The 25,779-nt window shown below is 44.4% G+C and overlaps 1 protein-coding gene across 1 annotated transcript in view; it reads left to right on the top strand.

Moving 5' to 3' along the window:
- Cadps (calcium dependent secretion activator) overlaps positions 1-25,779 on the top strand; it is a 445,453-nt gene that overhangs the window by 209,410 nt on the left and 210,264 nt on the right. The window contains 1 exon segment of the mRNA XM_026779941.1: positions 1,996-2,117. Coding sequence (XP_026635742.1) covers positions 1,996-2,117 — 122 coding nt within the window.

Raw genomic sequence — 25,779 nt, 5'->3', positions numbered from 1 at the left:
AGGAAGGAAGGAAGGAAGGAAGGAAGGAAGGAAGGAAGGAAGGAAGGAAGGAAGGAAGGAAGGAAGGATGGAAGGAAAGAAGAAAGGAGAAGAGAAAAAAGCTAAGCCTCTGCATGTTTAATAAGACAGAACTGGAAGGGACTTAAGTGTGAGATCATTTCCCAACATCCTAGAAGCTGTCCAGGGCCCTCAAAGTGAAGTATGGCCCCTGCCCAGCAGCAGCAGCACCAGGGAAAAACCATCTGAGGGGAAGACATCTGGGTTAAAGCCAACCCTCTAAGCAAAGGCTCAGAAAGAGGAACCGGTGACCTCTGCTTTACAAGCTCAATCAGTGATCTGATTCATCCTGCTTGAATCTGTTATCCCATGGCCAAATTAAAACTTACACATCCCAAGGGTGCTTCCTTGAACCAAAACCTCTCAGAAGCATGTGTCTTTTTCCTATACCCATTTCTCTCTCCTTTTTAATGCCATGACCCCTTTTGTAGAGAGAGTGATTTTCCCCAGATGCTACTGGTAGTTACTCGTAGGTCACTAAGGTAATGTGCTATTGTTCTGATTGTGAAGTTGGTGTCCCCTTCCCTCTTTCCCTTTCCTCGATGGCAGAGTCTACCATCCTATTGCCATCAGAATGGCAGGTGACTAAATGGAACGGGGATAAGAAATCGCTAAGTTTAAGCGAGTTTAGGATAGACCAGAGGCTATAAAGCTGCATGTTTATTGGGGTTCTGGTTCAACCGCCTTGGCTTACAATGATCATAAATAACTCTGAAAGTAGTATACGTAGAGTTGGCACATTTTATTCCTCTTTATTCAGATCGTCAGCATTTAAAAATCAAATTTCTGATCGTAATGTTTTATGATCAGACTTCTCTTTTCTAGCAGGACAAAGCAGTGTGTCTGGTCATCGAACTGGGGACAGACAAGTGGCAGTGATCCTTGTGGACAGAGCCTGTGCTCTCCGAGTTGTCATAGTCTCTAGCACTTTCTGCCCACGCTGTGGTATGAAAGCTGGTGACCCTGGCTGACCTCTAGTTCTTCCTTGTTGCTTATCTTGCTATCAAGAGACAGGTTAATGCACAAACTGTGTTTCTACCAAGTGCTGACCTAAAAGTCTAGAATTTGTTTGTTTGTTTTTCGAGACAGGGTTTCTCTGTGGCTTTGGAGCCTGTCCTGGAACTAGCTCTTGTAGACCAGGCTGGCCTCAAACTCACAGAGATCTGCCTGCCTCTGCCTCCTGAGGGCTGGGATTAAAGGTATGTGGTACCACCAGCTAGAATATTTTTAAAGAAAATGTGGGACAAAGCCTTCTTTTTCTATTTGTTTAACGTGAAGAGTAGCCCAGTTCACCTTACCTGTCTGACCTTAAGAGCATCTGAATTAGCAAATCTCGCTGAGACTCTCTGGCAGGGTAAACACTAAGCCAGACCTATAATCCTCACTGCTACAGCAGAGGAGCGGAATTCTAAATTGAAGACCTAGGCTACACAGCAAGTGTAAGATTAGCCTGAGACCCGTTAAGATAAAAGAAAGAAAAAGGGAGGGGAGAGATAGGAAAAAGGGAGAAGGTTCAGAAGAAAGAACAGACACAGATAAGTGTAGAGACAGACAGATAAAAAAAGGAAAAGGAGCAGAAGAAAGAAGGGAGGAGGGGAGGAATGGAGGAGGAGAGGGAGGGAGGTTGGACTGAAGGGTCTATCTCAAGTGTGATGGTTACTTAGCGTCTGCAGGCCCCTCACTCAATTCACACTGCAGCAGAGGGAGTGGATGAACCACATTGTTCCACCCAGAAGGCAAAAGGCTCCATTGTAAGCAGTTACATCTTCTCCCTAGAAGACCCCTAAATCTGAATAATCAGTAAAGCCCAGCCGAAGCCGTGGCCTCCCTCTTGGCTTTTTAGCTTCTTGTCTCTTTCTCTTCCTGTGGCCAATGCTACCTCTGCGATGCTACCGCTGGCGTTGGTGTTAAATCCTTCTTATATGATTCTGTCTTCAGGTGGTGATCATGGAAGTTCAAGGCCTTAAATCCTTGGCTCCAAATCGCATTGTGTACTGCACCATGGAGGTGGAGGGCGGGGAAAAACTACAGACGGATCAAGCTGAGGCTTCAAAGCCAACGTGAGTAGTTTCTCTATGGTTAATCTCACTGAGTTTGTTGCCATTGGTTTGGTTTGTGCCAGCTCCAAAATGAAGGCCTGTTTTCCCAGAAGAGACTAGGAAACACACATCTTCTTTATCAAACCAGGTGATGTGACTCTATTTAAAAAAAAAATTCTCATGCAGTCCAGGCTGGACTCAACCTCCCCCGTGTAGCCCAGGCTAGTCCTCACCCCCCATGTAGTCAAGGATGGCCCTGGGCTTATTTTCTTCCTCCTTTCACTTCCCCAGGGTTGGTGTCCCAGGTATATGCCACCATTTCTGGTTTGTGAAGTTCCGGGGGTTGAACTCAGAACTCCATACATAGTAGGCAGGCATTCTTCCAACTGAGGGACATCCGCAGCCTTGACGCCATTTTTATTTGGCAGCTATGACAAGGAGGCTAGTTAATTCAAAGTTAAAAAGGGAATTTGAAGCAACGGTCGCATTTCGGAAGCTTTTAGCCACAGATAGGTGACTGGGTGGAGTGTGTACAAGGTGCTGTGGCACAGAGGAAGGAAAAGCGGCCACTGTGAGCCTGACAGTGCTCACGGTTCAGTGGGGACATCACAAATGTGTATTTATAAATGCACTCAGCCTGCCTTATCTGTGGTTTCTAGATCTTTACATTCAACCAACTGTGGATTGAACATTTTTGACCAAAGAGGAAAGAATATTGTTTGGCCTGGTGTGGTGTCACATGCCTTTAATCCAAGTTCCAGGACAGCCAGGATCACATAGAGAAACCCTCTCTCAAAATAAATAAATAAATAAATAAATAAATAAATAGATAGATAGATAGATAGATAGATAGATAGATAGATAGATAGATAAATAAATAAGATAAAAAAATAGGCTGAAGGTATCGTGTTCCTCCAAGTGGTTCTTTGTATGAACAGCAATGCCTCAGAGGTCCAGAAGTATGTGTGTTGGGGCTGGGGGAGCTAGTGAACATTCGGGAGGAAATAGAGGTCAATGTCACTTGTCCTATGTCCTCTCTCCCCCCTCTTAATCCTTGTTCCACCTGATGATGACTGTGGCTGAAAGCCAACTTTTCCTCAAGTGTCCCGATCTTTATCAATGTCGTTGTGCCTTGCTGTTTATAGAGAAGCATTATCAATGTGTTAGGTGTGCCTGAAAGAGCGTACCTGCTCACATCTGTGGAGGTCATGCCATCCACGCGCATAAACTCTTCAGGTCAAAACGTGCTCTTGTGGCAGAGGACACTCCTTTGAGTCCCCATTCGTCAGAGATTATTACAAAACCCTCACGGAGGGTTTGCTGATTCATTTAATGCATGCAGCACGCAGGCTTCAGAACCAGGCTCAAGTCCATCAAATGCTTAAGAGTTACTTAGTGTGCTGTGTGGAGGATCTCAATGTGTATCCAGGAGGGACAGGGTATGTCATAATCACCTTGTGATGTCTGCCACGTGAAGGGAAGGGTTACGACGTGAGGTAGCCTGTCTACAGTGCTGAAGCCAAGCACCCAGATCTGAGCGCTCTGCTCTCCATGTGCGTCCTGTCCCTTTCTTTATCCCTCTGATACAGCCTCCTTTCATCTTGCCCTTGTCCTCTTCCGAATGTGCGCTTCTTTCTCTGGAGATCTTCTTTATCTTCTCCTTCATCGTAGTTCGGGGCAGATAGATAGGTTTCCTCTGTTTCTGTCTGCTTTAACCTGGGAAGATACCTGGGCTTGTCTGTGTGGCTCTCCCTTCGTCCTGCCTCTTTCATTTGGACTTGGGATCTTCTCCATCATTTTGTTACTTTGAGGATTTTAATTCTTCTCCTCCACTTGCTATTGTCCCCACTGCTTTCCTCTGTGCTATTTCTGGCATTTGATTTTGGTTACCTTCAAAGTCACCTGGTAACTTTCCCTAGGGTAACCCTATTCCTACCGGAACTTTTGAATCTTGTTTTCTTCCAGCCAGCTGTTGCCCGTGTCCCATGTACATGTTCCCAAACCAAAATCCCATTCAAGCCCGTTTTGTTACTCACAGAGTCTACCTTTGCAGCTACTAAATATCAGCCAGTAGCCACACAGTGCACCTTGGTTATCACATATTTACAAGGAATTTGTCATTTGTCTTTTTTATTCAAGTATAGTTACAAGTTCAGAAGGATGTTATATCACTCGGTTTACCCAACAATGTGATCTCTCTACAGTAGACTCAAGAAAATCACAACCAGGGACTGGAGTAGCATAGTCAAGTATGTTTGGGAAACTGGAGACGTTACGTCTCCTGGTGAACTTTTCATTGTTCATAGATATTTTATATCTCTGAAGAGCCCAGTGGCAAATAAATCTATCTAACAGTTTTTAAGTAAAATCACGCTCCAAAGTTATTTGAACTGATACCTCTGAAAAGTCGTTGGAAACCCTGATCTATATTGCTCAGCCATAGTAACTGGGACTTTGTGATCTCTGCCACTTCTTTTTATCAATTGTATTCTCTCCCTTGCAACCAGAGTACCTTTCTCAGCAAGGTCAGATCGGATCCATTGTGTAATCCATGTGATCTGTGTCCATCGTTATGAATGTGGTGGGGCCAACTTTTATGTTCACAGCTCAGTTGTGGCCCCTACTTGCTCTTCAGTTTATCTACATATTTGCTGCATGTGGATTATTTTTGAGCATGCCACATACCCATTCAGCTCTGTCTTCCTCCTCTGGGTCTTTAAGGTGGTGAGCCACCAGTATGTGCTCCAAAGCTGCAGGGAGCTGTGCTCGCCAGGAATCATCGTCTCCATTTGCAGCGCACTGTTTCTGCTTCTGGCAGGGAAACCTGGAGTGTGGGAGCAGAAAGAACTGGAGTCCTTGTGTAAGTAGAGAAGGGAGAGTCTGTGGTTCTAGGGGCCTGGCTGTATTTGTTCATCTTCTTTGGGACAGAGCTGTAAGCCATCGACGCCATGGGTGATATTTTTCAGGTTTTCTTCTAATCTCCAGGAATAGCAACAGATCTTTAGGTATTACCAAAGTATAGCATTGAACGACATCAAGTCAAATAGAAAGCAATTTCTCCATTTCCACATCTTTACCTGCCCATTCCTCTGGTCAGAACAAGGAGGGTTTTTGTTTTAATTTAGTGTTCAGTAGCCTTTGGCACCTCCTTAGGCCCCAGACTTGGCTCCTCCTGCGGCAGACGGGAGCAGTTGGCGGTCACTCTGCTCAGACTCCCTGCAGCTACTCTTCTTCATGGCTACTGCTGCTGGGCCTTTTTGCCAACAGGGAAATGAGTTTCCCTTTTTAGAGAAATATGTTAATATTTCAAGGCTGAATTAACTTAAAGAAAATGCATTGTGTGCATAATAACACAGGATAAAGGGTGATCCCGCTGACAGGGACAAATGTGGAGGTCTAGAGACGGCAAGCTGGCAAGCACCCCTGAGTGGGTGATATTGTCCAAAGTCACTCCTTCTTGGGAGTTTTGCACTGTGAATGTTTCTGCTCTCACAATTTGGGAAGGTTAAACACCGGGGTCTTTAAATAATGTTTCTGCAGGAGAACATTTGAATAAGAGCCCCGTATTTCTCTCACTTACCTGAAGCTACACTCCTCTGCATAAAACTCAAGATTCCACTTGGCCAGTCCACTGGCCATGACAGGCCATGGAGGGTAGATCCCATTTTTGCTGTGGATCAGAAATCACAGTCAGATCCTCCCCTGTGCATCCAAGAGACTGGGTAGGTAACGTGTCTTGGCTGAGAACCCTCGCCGTAGCACTAATCCTTTTCCAGTGGCATCTGGTCGGTCAGTCTGCTGTGTTCAGAAATAAAAGAGAAAGCACAGTGACTTTTGGGCCATTTTTCTCCTGTGGAATATGCTCTCTGCAGCAATAGCACAGAGTAGAAGAGTCGGGCTCTCGTGACCAGCTTATGCAAAGAGAGGGAGATCTGCTGAGTCACCAGCACAATTAGCCCGCGATAAAGCAGCTTGCTTCTTCCCATGGTTGGCCTCGTGTATCATTTTCTCCGCGGCGGCACGTCCCTTCTCATTTTAACCAAATGTTTTCTGTGTCCAGAGCCTGGGAATGGCTTACATGGAAGCAGAGTAACTTTTCCCCTTCCCTCAGTTGAATGTGAAAAGAGGCTGAAGGTGGGGATAGGTGTCTGTCTTTCTTCTGTGGAATCTGCCCATCTGTCCAGCTAGGGCTGGCACTACAGCGGCAAAGCGCATATACCCAGCTTTGGGACTTTGTGCAAACATCCTGATAAAGGGCCTCAGTAACGAACACCAGAGTGGATTCGTGAGAGTACAGGTGACTCAGATCCCCAGTGATGCCCTTGATGTGTACAATGTTCACACTAATGTCCAAAGGACGAGAAAGGAAGTCGTGGGGAAAATGTCCCAGGAAGAGGAAAGAGCAAGTACAAAGGCTTTGAGACCAGAAGTCATCAGCAGAAAGGAAAACAGTGCTACTAGGTATTATCCAATAGACATCCCTAAGGAAAGTCCAAAGAACACAGCAAGGCCAGACATCTTGGGGCTTTCTGAACCACAAGAAGGATGGCTTATTCTAAGGCTCTGGCAAAGCCTTGGGGAGGTTTTGGGCCAGGGAGCAGAAGATTAGGTTGCTATCTTAAAACCTAGAACATCTTAAAAAATCAGAGTAAACTTAGAATCACAGCGATGTTAGTTTGCATGTACATAGTAAGCACACACTGCTGGCCAGGCATTGGTGTGAAAGTGGAGGGTCCTAATGTTACCAAAGTTGTTAGGGCCAGAGCTTGTATCCTGGCAGCCCTAACAAGGTGTGTTCAGCCACCTGACCTCAATATGACAATCAAACAGCAAAAAGGAGAGGGAAAGATGTATTCAGTGTGGGTACACTGGGCAGAGAGACAAAGAGACTTAATGACCCCCAATATGCCTTCCTAATATGAGGGCCAGGGTTATGGATAAATAAGCAGTCCTCGCCATTTCCTGGGTGGCATTCTCTGCAAAATGCTCTGACATATCAGAATTGTGTGAACTCTTTTCCTGGGGAACAGCCTCCGTTTCTGTCTGGAACTAGGCTTCCTCCTTTCTCCTCTCCCAGCATGAGATTCCCAGGAAAATTCTAATTTCTTAGGAACCCTTGTTTCAGTAGTCTGATAGTCAGAGGGAAGACCTAAGTGTTTCTGAAAGTTACCATTTTCTGCCAAGGTGGGTGCCGTAAGAGTTGACCTTTGGAGTTGTAGAACCTTGCAGCAGAGCAAATGGGGAAGCATGTGCTGGGATGGAATGATGAATTGTCCGGGAGCCACCGTGGCTTTTTAGGACTTGAACCCACACGTAGAAAAAGACAAGGTCTCCTGAGACCAATTCCTTCCCTGCCTGCTGCCTCCACGCCCCCTCCTGCACAGTCTTGAAGGCATTTAGATGGAAGATGCTGTGTAGTGGAAATTCGGGCACCACTTCTCTCGAGTTTTTTCTCAGAGTTAATCAAATCACAAACGGTAAAAGACAACATTAACCTTGAAATTTATTCTGCAGAATCCCAGAAGCTGTGTGAGTGCAGAAGTGGTAAAATGATAACCACCAAATTCAGGATTCTCAGACACTGCCCTGACTCTCAAGACAGAGCCCAAGCCAGGGGCCCAGAGGGTAGCAGAAGAGCCATTTGTGTGTCAGCTGGAAGGGCAAGGTTAGCCAACTGGGGAAATGGCCAATGGCACTAAAGATGGGGGAAGGATTGTGTACTGAGAGCAGGCCTTGGGAGGGGACTCTGTTCTGCCTCTAATCCCATCAGCAATTACCCAAGCTGTCAATCATCAATGTGACGCCACACTCCCTAGCTTCTCCAAGCCCTGATAAGCAGTGTTTCAGACTCCTTCCACCTCAGCTACTCTTCAATTCTCTCATCCAGCTGAGGAGAGAGTCATGGGGAGGAGTATGAGGCAGTTAATAGGACCTACGCCTAAGAATGAGTGGACAGGAAGCAGCTGGATGTGGCGGTCAGATGTTGAAACAACCTCCAGTTGCGAAAAAAACATCCGTGCAATCCCCAATTTCTTGAACACTGTAATAGTGAGTAGATCGGAAACTGAGGATGCACTTTATAAATTTTTGTTATTTATTTTTTTAATTTATTTATTTATTAAAGATTTCTGTCTCTTCCCCGCCACCGCCTCTCATTTCCCTCCCCCTCCCCCAATTAAGTCCCCCGCCCCTCAGCCCGAAAAGCAATCAGGGTTCCCTGTCCTGTGGGAAGTCCAAGGAACCCCCACCTCCATCCAGGTCTAGTAAGTTGAGCATCCAAACTGCCTAGGCTCCCACAAAGCCAGTACGTGCAGTAGGATCAGAAACCCATTGCCATTGTTCTTGAGTTCTCAGTAGTCCTCATTGTCCGCTATGTTCAGAGAGTCCGGTTTTATCCCAGGCTTACATACAAAAAAAATTTTTGTTATTTAATAACCAGAAACGAAATAGGCAGGAATGCTGTGAGGCTATTTACCTGTAACCGTGAGATTCAGGCCAGAAGCTCTAACCCAGTGGTTCTTACCCTTCCCAAGGCTGCACCCCTTTAATACAGTGCTTCATGTTGTAGTGACCCCCCCAACTGTAGAACTGTTTCCATTGCTACTTCATAGCTGGAATTTTGCTGCTGTTACGAATCATAATGTAAATACCCGTTTTCCGACAGTCTTCGGTGACCCCTGTGAAGGGTCATTTGACCCCTGAGGGAGTCGAGACCCACAGGTTGAGAAATGCTGCTCTAACCCCATATTAGTAATAAGACAAGAGCCACTTGGTATAGAGTCAGTGGTAAATGGAGCGTCATGCCGATGTCATGGATAGGAACCCGGAGTCAGGGGTCACAGAACCAAATTCCTTCCTCACATATGTAACCTTGGGCTAACAGCCTAACTCACTGTGTCTTACTATACTCATGAAAATTAATCAATAGTCTTTAGATACTGGCAATTCCATTGACATTATTTTGCTCTTACAATCTTGGCTTTAATGCTACTCAAGGAAGGAAGGGGAAATGAAAGCAGAAGGTGGCCTAGGTCTAAAACAGTAACCATTAACTTTGATTCAGCCCATTCTACTGACTAGGTGCTGGGCTAAGAACTACAAGATACTGCTGTGCCCATTTGTTGATGGGAATACTGAGACTCACTGAGGTTCTGTGAGTTAGTCAAAATGGCCCTGATCATAAATAGCTGGGCCAGAACCAAACATGAAATGGTGCTTCTCAGTGTCTTTTCTACCTGGCCTTCCTGAAATACGGAGGCATTTCAAACAGGATTGAGCCTTTAGAAAAACTATAAAAGGTTCTTTTCCTTTTCCTTTCCACGGATTCAGCTGTTTGAACAGTGGTGATCCGACTGCCACTCACACAGTGCAGGTTTCCTGGTCAGTGCCTCCGGCAGGTGAACTCAACACACGCGCATCAGCACGGTTTCGGTCTTCAAAGATGAACAGGAGATACCATAAGGCGCTCTGCCCGCTTTGAGAGCGCCCTACATGTGACGGGGCCACCCTCTTGGAAACCATGACAGTCACAAATGCTCCACCATTCCTTTAAAACCAGTACCAGGCATAAAACTAGGAGGTGCCATCTGGTCAACAGACAGACCCAACCTTAAATCCTGCCTTCACCATTCACCAGCTGGGTAGCCTCAGGCAAGTAGATGTTCCTCTCTTTTCCTCCATTTCTCCAAACTGGACAGGCATGCAACCTACCTATGGGACTGTTGAAACCGATACCATCAGGCTGTCTGTGAAAGGGGCAAGCATCAGCCTATTGCAGGAAGTAGTGCTAGCCGAAAATCCCACCATGCATTCACGAAGTACCCCAAGATTATACTAAATCCATGGGCTGGGGAGATGGCTCCACTTGAAATGGACTTGCTGCAAAAACTCAAGTTCATTCTCCAACATTCGTGTAAAAAGTGGGACACAGTAGTGCCCAGATGTAGTTCCAGAGCCGGGAAGGTAGTCACAGCAAAATCCCGAGGGTTCACTGCCTGCCTAATTGACAAGCGTCAGGTCCCATCCACAGACCCTGTCTCAAAAATTAAGGTGATGGCTCCTGAGGAACCACACCTGAGAATGATCTTTGACCTCTACACTCAAGCACACGCATGAATGCCTGTGCACACTAACACAGGTGAACACACACTCCTGAACATGGGTACACACATAAGAAATCAGTTCCCTCCCATGAAATAGAAACAGAGGCTCAGAGAAATCAAGAGACATTACCCAGTCCTCCAGACACCTCTGAAAAGCAAGGAGATGTGAGCAGCCTTGGAACGGGGGGCCTCTTCCAGTAGAGTGGGGACTCCTAGGGTGGGGCTTGATCCAATGGCACAAGAGTGGTTTCTCAAAGGCAAGAGGAGTACCGGGTGCAACATATTCCCGTGTCGTACAGTTACAACCCCTTGGGTCTTGCTTGGAGTCCCACACTCCCAGGAGTGGGTCTTCACCCTTCCACTTACCGCCGTCCTTCTGATCAGAGCCAGTGGGGAAGAGCTTAGAATTCAGCCACCACCAAGCTGGTTCTGTCCATGCATTCCTAAGCTGCTGCTTTGATTCGTTTGCCTGTGCTGTGGTCCAGACCTCGCCTGATGTTGATAAAAGTGGAGTCTCTAAGGAAACCAGAATATCACGGCTCATGCCAGTACTCTAAGTGTTTGAGAGTCCTGGGCCTTCCATGCTTCAATCTTAGATCTTCAGAGTGCCCTGGGAAGACCTTAAAGACTCTCACTCCATTTCCTTGCTTCCAGCTCAGAGTACTTGGAGCCCAGGCAGTCTTAGGAGATAAATCTTCAGCTCTGGCACGACAGCAATGTTCTGCTGGAAAAATCCGCTTGGTCCTGCTCCAGCTTTTGCTCCTAACATTGTCGTATTAGGTGAGCTGTGGAATCCGTCTGAAACTCAGTTCCTGAGACCCATGGCACTGGCTCAAGTGGCTGGCTGGTAAGGCCTTGAACATAATAACTAAGCAAAGCACCTTGTATCAGCATATAAAATGTCCGGCTTTACCACAGTAGGTGGATGCAGGATAGGAAGGCAAACCACACAGACTTCAGCAGAAGAAGAGATCTTTGGTCTCTCAACCAAATACCCTCTGGTTTTCCTGTCTAGAGTGGTGTATATGTAAACTCTTTGTACCTAGAAAATCTGTGTGTGAGGATGTCTTTGTACAATACCTAGCATGGAAACATGGTCAATAAATCTTGACTGATAAGAGAATGAAGCCTTGATAGGATGTGGGAAAAGATGATGTGACGGGCTGGACAGACACTCTCTTCTGAGGACCAGTGACCATTAAACTAACAGGCGTCAATTTTAGCACTTAGATGAATGTTCACCCTCCACAAGAACAGAAAAGGCTAAAAAGTAAACACATTTAACCAAAACCTCTGTGCTTGGGTGATGGGGTGTTTACTCAGTAGAGGGAGTCTCATTGTTGCTGTTTTCAGTACTGAGGGTGGAAACCAGGGCCTTGCACATGCTCAGAGCTGCTCTACCCCTGAGCCACTTTCTTGGCTAAGGCAGCTTCTCATCAAGTAGCTCTATCCATCCTTAGATTCCACTCTGAGGCCACAGTCAGTCTTGAACTTGAGAGCCTCCAATCTCTGTTTACCAAGTAGTTGGGATTACAAGACTGATCGGACTCAGCCAAGCATCACTTTTCAAGAAAGGAATACTTATATACACGAGCACATACTTGCACATGCACATACACACGCACACACATACATTCATGCACATACACACACACTCATGCACATACACACACACTCATGCACATATACACACACTCATGCACATACACACACACTCATGCACATATACACACACTCATGCACATACACATACACACTTGTGCACATGCATGCACACACTCATGCACATACACACACTTATGCACATATGCACACACACTCATGCACATACACACACACTGGTGCACATACATACACACACTCATGCACATATGCACACTCATGCACATAAACACACTCATATGTACACACACACACCAAAGAACAACCAGATGCAACACAAACTAAGTCTGAAAATCTAAGAATAATCATGACACTTAGCTACAGGGGGGCAATCTAATCAAGTTTTTATTGTTTCGGAAATCTGTTCCCTGAATAGAGAAAGAAAAATTTTAAAGGGAACGCTTGCTTTTACTTTATACAGAGTATAATAAGTCTGCTGTATCAAGATTTGAGGCCTCAGTAGAAAAGAATTAGGTGGAGGGTCCTAATCTCGCAGTAGGATTTCCCACTGTGATCCCCCAGTGTGGTTTTCTGATGTGATCTCCCAGTCTGATATCCGTGTTGTCTCATCCTCCGATCTCCCATTCTGACCTTGCAGCCTGACCTCTCAATTCCTCCCTGCCAGGGCCACCACCTTCTCTCCTCTCTGCTGCGCTGACACATGCATCCTGTTTCCAAGTAAGGGAAACATTGAGTGATGTTCTGTTAGCCAAACATAGCACAACATGGGACCCTAGAAAATACGTCTCTCCCCTTATTACTTCCTGTTTAGAGAGATCCCAAAGCAGAACCATCTCAGCCATCCCAACTCTTGAAAATAGAAGCCCCAGGAAGAGCTGGCTGATGCCCTGTGGCCATCTGTGATCAGGACTCACGCCATGAGTCTACTGTGTGCTGACTCCACCAGGATGGCGGCTCGGGGCATGAGTTGGACTGTGGAAGAGGGGTACATGCTGCTGCCCTTCAGCAGACGCTCCTTTGTCCACTCAGCTGGTCCTTGCCTCAGCGACCCACTGCACCTGGGGGTTAGGTTTTATATCATATATCATGTCCTAAAGGTGGCACAGAGAATGAGGGGACAAAGACAAAAGTCCTGCCATTAGGGTACCTATTAATCAATCCTATGGGACATGCAATAGAGAGAGAAACTTGAGTGCAGGTATACCAGAGTTTGACTTTGACCGTGTAGTTGTGACTTTGTCTTATCTTTGGAAGATCTGATAATCAAATGTTGTTTCAAGGTCTTCTCTGAGCTAGTACAAGCTCAGGTGTCATGTAATCATACAGAAAAACCATTAGTTATAATATAACCACTATCAGGATAATACCCATAAAGAAGACATATCATTCTGATTAATGTTAGTATCTCAATATTCATGCTCAAATACAGAGAAGCACTCAAATTCTTATCGGGGTCAAAATATCCTGTGCTTACTTCATGTTTTCTTTTAGCTTATAAAATTATTACTATGTCTAGATATGTATTATCAAGATTAATATTTGCAATGATTTATGAGACTATTTTGTGATAAATTAGTAGTTAGGTAAAAGAGTATGTTAGTTTGATAATGTTAGGAAGACGATCACATCCATGTTCAGCAAAGAAATCTTAATCAAATTTAAATAACACCGGAAAGAAAAGTAAAGATTAGATGTTATCCCAGATCTACCTTTTGTACACCAATTAGATAATTTTGTGTTCATCCATCACAGTGGTAGAAGGCTCACCGCCATCTGTTCCTATCTAGAAAGGAGAAAAACTTAACAACTTCCCATCGACACAGGGGTCGGAAATTTCCAAAACTGGATGAAACCGTGTCATTTCTGCATCAACCCCACATCCAAGTAAACTTCTTTTTCTGTCTGCCATAGAGACACCATGGGAATATTCAGCTTACCATGCTAAACAAATGTATTATATCTACGCTGTGATGTTAATGTTTGCATTTCAGGGCCTGGGGATATAACTCATCTGATTAAGTTCTTGTTGAATAGCCAGGAAACCTAAGTTCATTTACCAGTATTCACTCAAAACACACAAACAAAAAACAAGCACTGGAGAGCAAGCCTGTCCTCTGAGAGCTGGAGTGACAGAGACAGAAAGATCCTTGGGACTCATTGGCTAGCCATTCTAGCCAATCAGCAAGCTCCAAGTTCAGTAAGAGATAGTGTCTCAAAATAATGATGATGATGATGATGATGATGATGATGATGATGATGATGATGATGATGATGATGATGTGGAGCTAGATTGAGAAAACCACCTAGGTCTGACCACTGGGCCTCCGCGTGAATTTATACGTCAACACACACACACGTGCACACACAGCAAAGAAAAGTGCACATGCCTATGCACGTCAGAACTAGTAAAAAAAATTACATTTGACCATTTTAATGATTGAATTGGAATACTTATATTGTTGATCATTTTATTCTACTCTTATATCCGCAGAAATTTGTTTGAGGACGCAAATTCTCATCTTTAGCAGTACTTGGCCATGTAGCCAAAACACAAGTGCAGTATGAAGCAAAGACAATGTTCTTCTGGGGAGACTTGCAAAGGCATAGAGAAACCGTCTGAATTTAGGGAGGGAGAAAGGAGGCCAGAGTTGTAACTATTAAAGTCAGGATAACACAAGGAGAAATCGGCGATGAGGACAGCATGGGTGCAGTTACGATTTTTCTTTGAGCCACCAACAAGCTCCCAAATAAAGACTCAGAGACCTAGTATTAGCTATGAATGCTTGGCCTTAGCTTAGGCTGATCCCACTAGCCCTCTTAATTTAACATGTTTCTATTCATCTATGTTTTGCCTCAGGGCTTTTTACTTTTCTTTCTTTCTTTCTCTCTTTCTTTCTTTCTTCATGCCCTACTTTCCCACTTCCTCCAAATCTGGCTGGCTGGTCCCTGGCATCTCCCTAGTGTCTCTTTTTCTTTCTTCCCTGAACCTAAATTCTTCCTCCTCCTTACTCTCCCTGCCCAGAAGTCCCACCTATACCTCTCCCTTGCTATTGGATGTTCAGCTTTTTACTAGACCAATCAGGTGCCTTAGGCAGGCAAGGTACAACAGCAACATACCTTTACATCATGAAACAAACACACCAGACCTCTCCATGGTTAAACAAATACAACACATCTTTGCGTAGCTAAACAAATATTCAGCAACACGTGGTAGGAAGAGAAAAATCATACAGTCAGCAAACGGGACATAAAACGGAGTTTGGGATTTGGAGGGGCAGAAGAAAATCCAGCTTGGCTACAATGCAGTGAGGAAATGCAGAGAAATATGAAGCAATAAGACTGGCCAGAACTGGACTCCCAGGGTTAGGGGTCACAGGAAGAAGTTTGCATTTGGTTTAAGAATATCCATACTGGATTCACCTGCTTAAAACTTCATTTTAGCAGCCCATGGTTGTCATCAAGTGACAGTGGCAGTAACCACAGTGACAGAGGAATGAAGGGAACAGATTCAAAATCTTTGGGACAGAGTGGCCGCCTGTACTCACTGTTCTTGTAAGCCTAACACCAAATACTGAGCAGTCTGCACTGAATAGCACCTTGCTCGTCTCCTGGATGTTTATAGCCACGGTTGCCACCAATCTCTTCCTCCACCTCTTGACCATATGTAAGTGGCAATGCCATCATCTTGGTAGATGACCTCAAGTGAGTTGACATCAGGGCAGAGTCTTGTACACCCGTAGAGGTTAAGTCATGGGTATGCAGCTGGGCTCTCCGGCAGAGTCTTGCACCCCACCCCTTCAAAGAGTACTGCTCAGCCCTGCCAAATGCGTTCTTTCCCCACATCACCACACATTATTTATAGCATCTCACATGCTGACATTGTGATATTGATGCCAAACTCAAAGAGAAAAAATAGATATTCTCAACCCCTGTCTGCCTTCATTTCCTATTTGACTTGTAAGATTGGTTATAGCAGGCTTTCTTGGATTGCCAACCCCCAAATCATGACATAGATACTTATTATTGATTATGAATTCTGGACCTTAGCTTAAGCCTGTTTTTAGCTAGCTTTCTTTAAAACTTATATCAACCCATTTGTATCCATCTATGTGCTGCCCTGAAGCTCATTTACCTTCTCTATCCTGCTTTCCTGCTTCCTCGGTGTGTGGCTGGCTGGGCTCCAGGCTGGTGCCAGCTGCCTGGCTCTCCTTTTCTCTCTACCCACCAGCCCCACCTCTGTCTAGCTTTTGGCCACTCAGCTTTTTATTAAATCAGTCAGGCTCCTTAAGCAGGCAAGGTGAAACAGCAATACATCTTTACATAGTTAAACAAATGCAACAGAAACAAAATGTATTCACATCTTTACATAAAAGATCATTCTGCAACACAAATGCACAAATGTAACATAACCCATCTTTACATAGTTAAACAAGTATTCTATTTCTATAAGAGCAGATTGCATTGTGCCAAAAGTGAAGCTTGCGGCTGATAGAGAAAAGGGTTAGGAAAACACCAAAGAAGGGTCTGCTCTTCACAGCAGACATCACTGCTGCTTCTCGGGCCTTTCATGAGGATAACGCTAAATTACATGCAAATGAATCAAGCTGGACTGCAGTTTTACAGTGGAATTTGGACCCTCGATTCTCCTAACCACTGAAGGGAAGATCTATATTTTAAACAAACACTTCAAACCATGCTTTTTTGCTACCTACTCCATGTAAGGCAGCATGCTTGATCTTCACATTAACACTGTTTTTAGAGAAATAATTTGGTGGGTTTTTTTTCAACCAAAGATATTGATATTTTGTTCATGCAAAGTGGGGGAAATGTAAAGAGAATTCAACATTGCCTGTGATCCCCAGATCTAGCAAGCATTGCTCTAAATATTTGATGATGTTTTCCAGTTTGCTTTGCTGTGTCTCTGGCTGTGCTCATGTTTTATCCACCCATAAATGCACGCAGATTGTGGACGGTGTTGTAACAGAGCCTTACACTCAGCTGTGGTGGTGACCGCACATAACACCTAGAGATGGTATTGCTAGTCCTTTGCTAGTTATTTCTTACAAGCTGAGAAGTCAGGCCATTGACAAACTCCTCCGGGATAACCCGGATTTTCTAGACTGTGCTCTGAGCCTGACATCTTAGGACAAGCTGGGGACATTCGGTCACTTGGTTTGAATGAGCACATCCAATCCACCTCCATTATCTTACATCCTGAAAGGAAAGGAGCACACAGCAAGAGCCGGCTGAAATTGATTTTGCAGAGACCTCCATTGCTTCAGCTTCGCTGTCCTGAATCTGTCTTTGTGTCTGGCAACCTCATAAAATCCATTGCAGCCTTCAAATCTGCATCTGGAATTAAGATGCAGTTCAGCTGTTTGTGTACAAACAGCAAGAAAATCGTTGTGCTCGGAAGCAGGTCCTCACCTGGCCTCGCTGAGCAATCTCACTTTGCTCCATTTGCCTGGTTACTGAAAAGAGCTGCCTGATTAGAAGTATTGTATTCAGAACAGAGTGACCCTTCATGGAGCTAAGCACACAGAGTGCATGTCTGGGCATGGAGGTAAAAACAGTTAATGCCCTGGTTATATCTGTGCCAGACATCAGCTAGAAACAGCAGAAATCAAAAAAAAAAGTTGTGAATTCAAATACAAGAGTGCCAATGCACAGGAGACACACAGGGCATTGTGGGAAACTCCAATTTCCCTACAAGTACCAGAAACTGTCCAAGTCCTTCATAAAATAGGGTTTTCAGGGTCTATGACAACTCAGCAGGTAAAGACACTTGCTGCCGAGCCTGATGACCTGAGTTCAGTCCCCAGGACCCTCGTGGAATGAACTGACTCCTACAGATTCTTCTTCCATACATGCACACAATGTGCAAGTGTGTGCACAAGCGTGCACATGCGCTTGTACACACACACAAATAAATAAACTAATAAATGTGATAAAAAAATTAAAATAGGGTCTTTTCCCCCATATCTTGGTCATCATCAGTGACCAAGATATCAAATCCAGATATGACCTGGTGTGTCAAGTGAAATAGGTTTTCCAGACAGGTCCTAGAACTGAGATTAATTCAATTGAGTTTAGTTAAAAAAGAAAAGAAAAACCCCCACCAGCTTCATTACCCACCACCTCAACTTTTCTCATCCCCGTAAGCATTTTTAGATAAAGATGTTTCATGTGTATATTTATGTGTGTGTGCAAGTGCATGCACACGCTTGTGCACATACTCGCACATGTATAAGTTTTGATAAGTATTTATATGTATATGTGTACATGATTTGCATAATTTTCTCTTTTATTTTGGATTTTTATTGTGTTTCTTTTTAATATACTAAGAAGAACACCTGACCCATAAAGGAAATATTCTGGCTTAAGAAGCAGCTTGCAGATACTCTAAATAGAAAGGCGCTGAAGAGGTATGGAACGGTGGGCTTGGCAGCCCACACCAATCCTGGAACTGGGGAGGAAGAAGCAGGGGACCCCCACAGCTGAATCAGTGGAAGCTCTGAGTTCAACAAGAGACCCTGCCTCAATATGTAAGGTGGAGAGCAAGTGAGAAGGATGGCCTGTGTCTACCTCTGACGTCCACACATCGTTGCTCATGTGTGTTCATGTGCAAGTATTCACACACAAGTAATGCACATACTCAGAAACATACATGCAAGCCCTCATAAGCATGCAGGCTAGAGAGGAGGCTGTCGGTCACACTCGACTCTATCCCAGCGGCCCTAGACGCTAGAGAAAAGGGTTAGGCAACCCCTCTGTAAGGAAGGATCCTTAAGTAGGAGTGGAGATGGTTTCAGAGCAATAACAGAGTGATTAGGGGTGGGGTTGAGCTCCCTTGACACCAGCGTGGAACTGCATACCTGTGAAGTCTTCCTTCAGAAAGCATGGGGTCCATCCGATTCATGAGCCTCTCGCTTGTCCTGGGGTGTCTGGTGAAATGTATTTGCCAGGTTGAGGTGAATACACTTGTGACCTCAAAGGTAACAGGTTCTTACGGGAAGAGGATGTGTGGATGTCCTTTGTTTTCATTGCTCTTCTAAGGGTGGATAGCGATTCGATTTGGGTAAGAGAGGCGGAGCAGGAATGAGTGCACAAGTGATCTCCAGAGATCAAAATCAAATACTCCCAAACCAATGTGTCCTGACCTGACGGGTTGTTTGAACAACTGCTTGGGTAACGAGCATGCGTGATTGCATACAACACCCATTAAATCCTGTATCTGCTTTTAGCTTAAAAGAAAAGCATCAAATACTGGTTTGTTTTAAAGATGTGTGTGTTGTCTGGAGAGCTTTGCTCTACTTGTTGGTTTCTGCATCAGCAGCAACAATAGAGTTAATGCTTTGCAGCCCCAACTTTGAAATTTCACTTTAGTAAACAGACTACAAAGTAGGTCTTATTTGCTTTCTAACAAATAAGGCAGAACAGCTTGCCCACAGGGATTTAAATCATAATTTACATTTAAGTTTATTTTTATAGACAGACCATAAGCACAGTTTGCAAAGCTGGATAAAACTAAAGCACTAGAAAATTGAAAAGAGAGATTTATTTTCCCCTTAAAAGAATGCTCAGTTGTAATTTAAAACGAACTGTTTTAATTATACGGAATAATTGGATTAGGTGGAGGTTTGCATAATTTGTCAGAATTGAAATATGACAGGTAATATGAAACCAGGACGTACATGTACACACACACACAGACACACACAGACACACACATACACACACACACACACACACCAGACAGAAAGGAAAACGGGAAATGATTCTGAGGAATTAAGAACTTAATATTATGTAAGAATTAATCCTCGGATATACATATTAATGATGAGATTTCATTGAAAAACCTATTCCAGATACAGCATTGAGCAGGATTAGGAGCGATCTGCTTGGAAGACACCCCCCCCCTTTTCAAATCTGGCAAATTGTCAGCATTCACTGCAGACACATGTACTGGTTGCAGCTCCCCTAAATTCTATTATTTTGGACCGTCATCCCTTGATGTATATGTATTACTGTGTGGGACTTAAAGTATTTTATAGTTTTCTTTATTTTTGTTGTTGTTGTTAGTGGTGGTGTATATGTACTGTGTATGTGTGTGTGGTGTGTATGTGTGTGGTATGTGTGTGTGTGTTGTACTAGGCTTGAGTTATGTCTCAGTCCCTTAAAAAAAATAACAAAGCATTTCATTTTGAGACAAACACTGGGTCCTGCCTTGTCTTAAAGTTATGATCCTCCTGCCTCAGCCTCCTTGTGGCTGGAATTATCAGCTTGTTCCACCAGGCCAGGCTGGTTGTCCTTTAAAGATGGATGGTAACAGCTTCTGTCTAGCTGATGGCAAGTAAGGTAACCAGAAAATAATGTCAGTGAAACCAAACAATGTTAGCAAACTTGACACTGAATCTGTTCACTGCTCCAAACTCCAGAAAGACTGCTCTCTTTGTAAAGGAAAAAAGTTGATCGCTTTTTGATGCTTGTCTTACACACTGAGACTCTCGGAAGAATTGCAGGGGAGAGGGGTAAGCCTCTGGGACCTTTTGGTACCCGTCTTTGTGCCACCAGAAGTCCCTTCTAAGAGAATATTCCTAGAAGCACAATGTCTCTGAATGCCCCGGTTTGCACTTATTTGTTTGGGTAATTATTGTCTAGTGTATTCCATGATTAACGTTCTGCTTGGTAAAATCTTGGTAAGCCAGCTCATAAAGTAAAGTCGATGAGCAGAACATAGGTGGTAACTATCGAACATGGCATTCATGACAAAAGGACGGACACCTTTTCCTCCACAGAAGGCTTTGTCTTCACTTATGTGAACGAAACAGCACAAGAGAGCACTCTTTCTCGACGGGAGGACCAAAGAAGCAGCTCCAGTTGTATGTGCGTGAACATCTTATTACTTTCGTGGAAAAATCAGATGAAAATTATCAAAGTACTTAGCAAGCCACAAGGTTTTGATTTTTATTTTCTTTTGATACAAGGTCTCATATGGCCCAGGCTGACCTGAAACGTCCCATGTAGTCCAGGATGACCTTCTTGACCTCCTGCCCTGCTCCCTACTCCCCAGTGCTGAGATTCCAAGAATGTGCCACCATACCCGCTTTGTGCAGCAAGACGATCCACCAAGGGCTTTGTGTGGGCTAGGCAAGTACTCTTCCATCTGAGCTATGTCACCTGTCCTGAGCCACACATTAAAAAAAAAAATTGATAGCTTGATCAATTTCAGACAAGTGTCTTCAGTGTATAAGTCATGACTCAATAACAAAGGGAAACTAAGACACCAAAGTCCTGTATCTTATGATATGTGAATATTCAGGGTGGGTAGGAAATCCTGTGTGTTCATCCTGAGTGTAAAACAGTAAGCATTTTATTTTGAGGAGACCTGCAGAGTTTTCTGTGTAGGGAAAGCAAAGACTATGCAGGCGGAGGTGCTTGGCAATGACCGCTGCACTGAGCTAGGAGTCCTTGCAAGTGCAGAGTGGGTGGGAAGGGCATTCCCACAAAATCAGCTACCGAAGCTCCTGTCTCTGTGGTACAGGCCTATGCAGGAAACACGAATTCTAAAAAAGTGTAAGAGGGGGAAGAGAAGGAAAATCATCTCTATAAATATATATGGTGTCTAGGAGGGGAAAACAGAACCTTGAAAATGAAACTCAGAGAAGAAACTCCATCAGGTATGTTTGGAAGGGGCAGGATGAAGCCTGGCGACTTCAGTCCTTCACTGCAGACTTAGGGCCCAGCCGCGTTGGCTCCCTGTTTCTGTAGGACTGTAACCCAGCTCCTGTGGTCACCTTTTTCTGAGTCTCCACTTTGGTAGTTGCAAATTCAAGAGTGAGAATCAAACTGGCTTGTTCTTTGTCTTGCACACATCCTTGAATTAGGAGGGTATGGCCAGCCCACATCAACACATTAGTGTTCGGAGGCAGGGTACAGAGAAGGGATTGCCCTGGTCCACAGGCCGCATAACCTCTGCGCACAGCATTATGAGCAAGCGGTAGAATTAGTTTCTTTTCTTTTTGTTATACTCAAACATCTGACAAAAGCCTCATAAAGAAGGAAGGGTTTAGTCATTGTTCAAGGGCACCATTCATCACTGTGGGAAAGGCATGGCAGTGGGAGCTTGAGGCAGCTGGTCACATCTGGTCAGAAGGCAGAGAGAGCAATGCCTACTGCTTCTCAGCTCCCGTCTCCTTTATCCAGCCTGGGACTCCAGTCCGCAGAAAGGTGCTACCCTCATACAGCGAGGAGTCTCTGCCTCAATTGAGCTAATCTAGAGAATTCCTCACAGACTGCACAGAGACTTGTTTCCATGGTGATCCTGAATCCCACCAAGTTGACCATGAAGATGAACTACTGAGTTACTACAATCCACATTCCCTATGGGTTACAATTTGGGATCGGGACGCTGGCTCACCTGCCCTGAAGGACAGAAAAGAAATGAGAGCATATTGAGAGTAGACAAGTCTGTGTGCTGGAACCCGGAAGTCTCAGCCAAGCAGGAAGTAAGTGCTTCTGAAAAAAGGCAGATGGCTGAGTGTCTGCAGCAGAGGTTTATTTTGAACAGATTCACCCAGAGGTTGGAGATGCTTTGGAACAGGCTTTGTAAAGAAATCTTACCAGTCTGTCTTAACTAGTTCTAAAGGAAAGCTGTGTTAATGAAGAACAAAGTCCTTAGTACCCCACCCAAGACAGGAGGGTGCCCTGATGGAATTCCCCATCATCTGGAGCTGAGATGAGCGTGCAAAGGCCAAGGCGCAGTCTGGCGAGCAATGATGCCGAGATGCAGACCCAGCCCATGTTTGCAGCTCATCAGAGACAGATGGCCACATCTGTCACAGATGGACAGCTCCTAGTTCTCTCTAGATGTCAGTGAACGAAGTCGAGAGAGGTGAGCAGGGTTTCTCAGACTCTCCAGGATTCACATTCGGGGGCTTAGCGCAATCTTCACACTCCAACAAGTTCTAAAATGCTCTTGAAGATGAGGAAGGAAGGACGGGAGAGAAATAAATATAGGCTGAGTAGATGCCAGTAATATCTGTACCCTAGTGGTGACAATCTGTACTGTGTCAATAGATATAATAAATTAGGGCCCCAAGGAGAGAAGAACAAAGTCTCCTTGGAGAGTCATTGATTTAGCCAACTATTTTTATTATCTGTGATCTCAAGCCCTTTGTATGTTTCGGCTCACTGGCTGAAACCAGAGCTCAGGAAATAGTTGTTGACATATAAGAAGTTAGAACATGTGTTCATTGTCCTCTCTGTGTCTTCAGAGGAAGATCTGGCTGCCTGGAGGTTGACTCAGAAAACCATCCATTTAGTACTTACGTCTTTGTACACTCAGAAAATGGCAACAACAGCAAAGCAGTATTAAGAGGGGGGAGGTGGTGTACATGTGCAGGCATGTGTGCATGTGTGCACGTGGAGATGGCTCAGGGGTTGAGAGCTCTGGATGCTCTTCCTGAGGACCCAGGTCCAGTTCTGAGCAGTCTCGTGACAGCTCACATCTGTATCTCCAGTCCCAGGAGATCCAATGTCATTTTCTGGCCCCCATGGTACACATACATATACATACATACATACATACATACATACATACATACATACATACAGTCAGGCAAACTACACAAAAAAAATAAAAAATAAAATCTCAAAGGGGGGAGGGGGAGAGAAGAAAAATAGCAACTGAGCTACAGCTAGGAACAAGGGGTCTAGTGAGCTACTACAAGTCTCTGGGCTCTTATTGTCTTAAGGGCCAAAAATGAATAAAAATTCATTCTTGTCTAGACTATTTCCTGACAGCCTCCAGAAATGGAAGCTTATTAAAGTTCTTCAATCCAAAGGGCAGAGAGTTAGGACTCAGTATTGCTAAACACGAGGCCTACCGGTAAAGAGAAAACAAGTTCCTTCCCAGAGCCCCAAGCTTTGCCTCCCTCTCTCGCTGCTCAGATGCTGGAGAATAAGGCCTGAGGTGGTCTGGCTTCCACCTGGGTCTTTCTCTGTGGGTTCAGCTCTGGCCTGGGACAGAGCCATGTCGCATAGACGCAGCCTCGGAAGCACCTCTCATGTGTGCGCCTCTCCTCCCAGAGAAGGGCGTGTACTTTACTTATTCTGTTTCGCTTCTGTATAAACAGGACCAAGAGTCATGTTTCACTGTGAGCCCTAAGGACAATTACCTTTTAGTCATCAATTAATTTGGATTCAAATGGTAGCTAAGAGTGCAGACGACTTACCGTGTTCTTAAACATTTCTAAAGCAGCTGAAATCTTTTCTTTCTTTCTTTTTTTTCTTTCTTTCTTTCTTTTTTTTTTTTTTTTTAAGCAAAATGTCCCTGCAGTAAATGGAAATATACTTGGGAATGTGGAATTTAAATGCGCCATTGCTCAAGTTGACCAATGGCGAAACTGGGGAAGCATTTATAGCCCAGCACTGCCATCTAGTGACTAAATCTTGTCATAATGCCCTGATTTTCATTCTTGCTTTGGTTTTGGTTGTTTTTTGTTGTTTTTCTGCATTTCATCAAATTTTATACATATCTTACAGTCTCTTACAAAGGTAAAATCATTCATATGTCAGAACACTTGTGCAATTTACTTAGGGTTTAAATCATGAAAAACCTTAAATTAAGAAGGAACCAGAATCCATTTTTTTAAAGCATCCAATTTAATGAACTTTAAAATTTGAAAATTTGATCAATGCTCACTGTCTACTTTTAAAACCCTAACTAAAGCAGAAGAACCATAAGCATCTTGTTATAGAAAGTAAATCTTATCTGCATATGGGTATAGACTTGATTGTCTTTTGATGGGGATTTCTAGAGCTAAGGGAAAATAGTAGTCTGGTACCCTAGCAAAGATGCCTTGTTGGTCTTGCTGTCTGTGATATTCCTAGTACTGAATATTCTGCATTAGAGGAAATGCAATCAATATTTGTGGTTAAAAGTGCAAGGTGTCCAAGAAGCCATTTAATTCACTCTGTCTTCCTTTTATGTCCCAAGTCCCCTGAGATATGGGGACAGTCTCCTTGACAAAGAAGACAGACTTTCTGAGGATGCAGCAAGCAATAGACCACACCATCACCAGGGAACCAATTATAGGCAAACAATGAGCAAACCATGTCATACATATGACTGCCAGAGAGGTGAATAAGGGCTGGAATTTTCCAGAAAGTTGCAGGGTGTGGGGGAGTGGGACTTATGTAAAAGTGAATGAAGAGCTATCACCAATGGGAAGAGCCATCTGAGGAGCAGAACTTGGTTGGCATCCAGAGAGGATGAGGTCACCATGGAGACTGAAAGGGAGAATTGGGGGAAGCACTTCCATGCTTTGAGGTTGGTGGTCTGGTCTGCCTCTGTGATACCTACAACTCTGTTTCCTGTGTACAGCTGATTTCAGCAGCAATTTCCTGGTGCTTCTTTCTCCGTCCTTCCACTTAGATAACAGGTATAGGCAACTCTCAGAATGCAACACTGTGAGTTCACATCCTAGAGGCATCTGTGATTCTCCAGCTCTGTGGGTTTGTCTAGACTTCATTTATCCACACTGCGGTGGAAAATCTGCAATACCTTGGACAGAGATAAAGTGGCAGGAAGCTGCTGAGCTGAAGGACGTGTTCCTTCACCTTGTCTGCACTGGGGCTATACAGAGGCAGCAGAAGACTAGAGGAAGGACAGGCTTCCTTGGCAAACTGGACTAGACTTCAATTCTGACTCTTTTGGTCCCTTCTCTAAGGTCTTTGAACCTCAGTTTCCAGGTCTATGGCATGGAAGGAGTATGGATTTGTACTCTATAGGTCTGTCAGAATGTTGAAACAATATAGTGAGTTGTTCAAAATAGTTCCTGATGTACTGATGGCTGAAAAGGGCTACAGTGTTCCTGGTGTACTGATGTCTGAAAAGGGCTACAATGTTCCTGATGTACTGATGGCTGAATGGGGCTACAGTGTTCCTGGTGTAC

Source organism: Microtus ochrogaster, chromosome 6 (genome assembly GCF_000317375.1).
Source record: "Microtus ochrogaster isolate Prairie Vole_2 chromosome 6, MicOch1.0, whole genome shotgun sequence".
In the NCBI taxonomy this organism is placed as follows: domain Eukaryota; kingdom Metazoa; phylum Chordata; class Mammalia; order Rodentia; family Cricetidae; genus Microtus; species Microtus ochrogaster.
The sequence above is the reverse complement of the archived record's forward strand: the minus strand, read 5'-3'. Positions and strand labels throughout refer to the sequence as shown.